Source organism: Galendromus occidentalis, unplaced genomic scaffold, assembly GCF_000255335.2.
Source record: "Galendromus occidentalis unplaced genomic scaffold, Mocc_1.1 scf7180000076767, whole genome shotgun sequence".
In the NCBI taxonomy this organism is placed as follows: domain Eukaryota; kingdom Metazoa; phylum Arthropoda; class Arachnida; order Mesostigmata; family Phytoseiidae; genus Galendromus; species Galendromus occidentalis.
Window position 1 is genome coordinate 1 of NW_003804756.1, and position 4,034 is coordinate 4,034.

Genomic DNA, 4,034 nt, shown 5'->3' on the forward strand with positions numbered 1-4,034 from the left:
AACTCCTTCTTCATTTCTAGCATTTCCGCTTCCATCGTTGGCTTCGGCTTCGGTACACTTCAATCACTTTCTTTCAACACTGCTCGCGAGTTCCGTGCGTACCCCACCGCTGCTGTAATGTCGCTTAGTCTCTACGTGGGTAACACAGATGTCACGACCTGGTGTTGAATAGAGTTTATTGAACTTAGTCGGCTAGTCACTCTGGCACACACCTACAACTACCCTTCACGATTGCTTGCGCTCGAATGAATCTCTCTCTACTTCAAGTTCTGACGTCATTGATGCCGCCGTCACTGACTTCTCGCGCGATCGGCCGCCGATCGTCTCTCTAACGCTCGACTCTGGCGCCCTCTAGCGTGATAATCAATCCACGCACGACATATCAGATCTCCATCTCCATACAGTAATAAATGTCCATATAGAGTTCCCTGAGCCATTCTCTGGTCGTTTTCATGAAAGGATAGGTCTCACATGGAAGAAGGGCCTAAATTCATCTTCTCAAATCCGAACAGTGTATCTTGACGGTTGCTCATAAGTGAGGCACTGGTAACCTGAAATGTTCCTCTCAGATGAGGGATCGAGGTTCCCTAAAATTCCCGAATCATATCCGAAGAGAAGCGATTTTCTCATGGGGAATACAAATCTCGATACACGAATCCCGCGCATGGCTGCCGTATCTTTTGGGCTGTTCTTCCATATGAGGCTTCGACTTGCTTTTGAGGCGGCTCACTCCATCAGGCGCAGCAATGGTAGCTCAGGCAAAAAAGCTCCGTGACTCGAGAATAGAGGTGCATCGGGCCCTAAGAAGGAACGAGTTCAGAGATATTCGAGTCCAACTTCCTCCAAGAACACGGTCTGACTCGGGCGAAGCAGGAGCACCTTGATGCGGGAAATCCCTCGGGCTAGGAGCTGAACATGCTCTCTTTCCGGCGCTTACGGGAGAGTCAACGTCGAGAGTAGCTCGGAACGCGGTCGCCTCGTCTGTAGTATCCATCGAGCCCTCGGTTGTCTTGGGTCGTGGCTCGGTGCTTGATAAAGGGGAGGCAGCGAGGTTCCGACCGATAAATGTTGATACCCTGATTCCGTCGCTCCACCAAAGGGGGGAGGGAGGCATGCTCGGCCGCTTCGAGCTCTGGAGAGGAGCTTCGAGATGAGCAAATCTTTGATCTCTGCATTGATGTCGAGTTCGGCTGCGTCATAAGTCGTAATAGAATTCAAATCCGTCCTCGACAAGCTCTCTTCTCCGTTAGGCAGCGATGTTTGTGGTGGCATTTCACGCTCGAATCAGCCAGGAGCTCCGTGGCTTTCGGCTCGCGGGTTGGGTACCGGATGCCCGTCTCCCGCATGCCCGTTCCCCATATGCCCGTTTTCCATGTGCCCGTTCCCCGTATGCCCGTCCAATTACTAGACGTCATCGGAAGTGTCACACTGCATCCAACTATTATGGAACCACTACGACCGATTAAATGTTGAATCCCTCGGCTAGAACGAATTCCCTGCGGCTTATCTCGTTCGTCTCGTACTCGGTGACAACTTCTTGTACTTCTGGTTCAGCTTCTCGTAGGTCTTGTTCCTCCGTGAAAGATCCTGCCCCATTCGAAGCGCGGCGTGCTTGGTCGGCGCCGAGGTGGCGGAGCGAGGCTGAGGTGATAACACGACACACCATAGTATAATCGTTCCGCCGAGCAGACAGCGCTAAGACAGGGATGAAAATATCTCGCCCGCAAGGTCTTTTCTTGAGGCCCGCGAGGTTTCTTCTTGGGACCCTTGAGCATCTTCCCACAAACTCGGTGCCGGAGTGCCGCTCTTCACGCCCCCGAAATACAGTTCAAAAAGGGTCTGAGGCAATTTGGAGAATTTCTGTCCCGGGAACCGCTAAACATGTATTTTTCTGCTCCTCCTGGTTCTTCTCCTCGGAGAGCATATTTCGCTGATACGAGCGACCATTCCCGCGGAACTCACGCACTACAATTGTGTTCCACCCAACACTCAAGCCTGAAACCCCTGCACCAAAAGAGGTGACGACAGAATGGAATCGTAGGGCGCAGATTACGATCTGAAGCCTGAGATTGCTTTACCGGGGAATCACATAGTATCGTAGGGTGGTACACGTAGTGAGCGGGGCCCCGAGTACGCAACGTGCGTGCGGAAAGCGAATAGCTCCAGTACGACAGCGGGCGGCAGCAAGCTCGCCGCTCAGGTTTTCCTGTGTCTCCATCGAGATGTTTCGGAAGCGTCCGGCTGCCTTGACCACCTCTCCCTACTCCTGTTCCTCTGCAAGCTCGCTCTCAGCCCCCTCGAAATCCCCAAGCTGAAAGTATTATACTCCCACCGCGAAAACTCGGTTACTGCTCCGCGCACAGGGAATTCAAAAAGCAAAAACGGGGAACAAGGAATTTCAAGGAACATGTTCTCCGGACAATCGTGGTCTGTCTAGAATCCAAACAAAATCACGCACATCTCTATCGGGCCGATGAATCCTTATACATATATTTTAATGTCCCTGAGCTTCATTTACTCTCCATAATCTAGGACCAATTGAGATATTCACAGAGGCTTTATTGAGTGATGTGTAATTGGAAGGTCTCTCTTCCTCACTCGGGGAACCGCTGCAGATCCCGGTCGACTCCTCCGATCGTTCCTGAGGGACCAAACGAAACATTGAGCCTCAGTCAATGGATGTAGTAAACCAGGATTCGGTGCTGTCTCTCGTGAGTTGTTTAATTGGTTTTCGAAGACTCACGTCATACAAGAAGACACGCTTGACGAGCCAGGAACGGCTATGACGCATTCGACGCAATGCCTTCGGACGAATCGGAACGTCACTACCGTGAATGCAAGAAAATACCAGCCCATCGATCGCTCTCGTTGCATACTCAAGCAGCTTCCCGAACTCACTCCTCGGTCCTACAGGAATGATCCATGGCGCCAGGCGAAGATGTCAGAGGTGCATCTCTACCCTTCCGTCAGCCCGAGCTGAATCGAATCACAGATTCTTTATAATAGTTTATAACCTTTAAATCTCCGAAGTGAAGAGCTGACTATGACTTAAATCTTCATGATGGAGAACTGACAGGGTGTTGGATCTTCAAGATGAAGAACTCACAGGGATGCGCTCGCGGGGCACGGATAACAATCGAATTGACTCACTCTCCAGGGACCTCGGAAGGATCGGGGAGTCGGGTCCGATCCTCTAGCTTCGTTCGACTGGCGTTTTTCGATGACGGCCTCCGTCTCGGAAAGTCAATTGTTTGGTATGGGAGTGAGTTTACGGAGATCTTTGCTCGATGGATTTTGAATGTTCTTCTGGGAACAGTTGTTGTTGTTGTTGTTGGCTGCGCCGAGCGCTCTTTTGTGGGCAGCAGCTTGAACTGCCTGAATGTCCATCTGCGTAACCGAATTCCGCGATGCTCCGCTAATCCGCTCCCGACTGTTTTGGGATGCGTTCGTAGGCGGTCTTCTCTCGGCAGTGAGGCTGGCTACTCTACTCATCATGTAGGTCAGTAGCTGGCGTTCCTTTTGGGAATCGAATAGTTCAGTATCTCGCGATCAAATCGTCCGAAGCCCTCCGAGTTGGGAGCTTCACACCTACCCTGGCCTTGGCTCCTTTGACAGCTTCGGGAACGTCGGGGATCAGCAAGGTCAACAAATATTTCACGACGAACACCAGATGCTGGAATTGAGGAAACAAAAACGATGTGTGATTGTGACGACGGAGGCGGATCGAACCGACTACGCGCAACGTTATCGTCCACTGTACTCACTTCGAAAGCAACGATGAACATGAATTTTGATATCCTCGATCGGAGGTACAAGGAACCGAACTTCGACGTGAAGGCGATCAAGAAAGCGTTCGTCACGACTCCGAAGTAATTAATGAAATTGAATAAATGCAGCCACATGCCTAGAACCATCATACGGATTAGTCCTTCGTTCAAGGGAGTTCCGGATCGAAGGTGTGAGGCCCACTTCATGTTGAGCTCGATGCTTGGTATGAATTTTTAAAAAGTCAGGATCGTCGGAGTAACTCTACC

The 4,034-nt window shown here is 51.0% G+C and overlaps 1 protein-coding gene across 1 annotated transcript; it reads right to left on the bottom strand.

The window, feature by feature from the left end:
• Positions 1-3,106: 3,106 nt before the first annotated feature.
• LOC100904601 (anoctamin-10-like) lies at positions 3,107-3,914 on the bottom strand. Its single transcript, XM_003740138.2, has 3 exons — positions 3,765-3,914; positions 3,593-3,673; positions 3,107-3,516 (listed from the first exon to the last, which is right to left on the bottom strand). The coding sequence occupies exons 1-3, from the start codon at positions 3,912-3,914 to the stop codon at positions 3,244-3,246; spliced, it is 504 nt and encodes a 167-aa protein (XP_003740186.2). The 3' UTR covers positions 3,107-3,243.
• Positions 3,915-4,034: the final 120 nt, after the last annotated feature.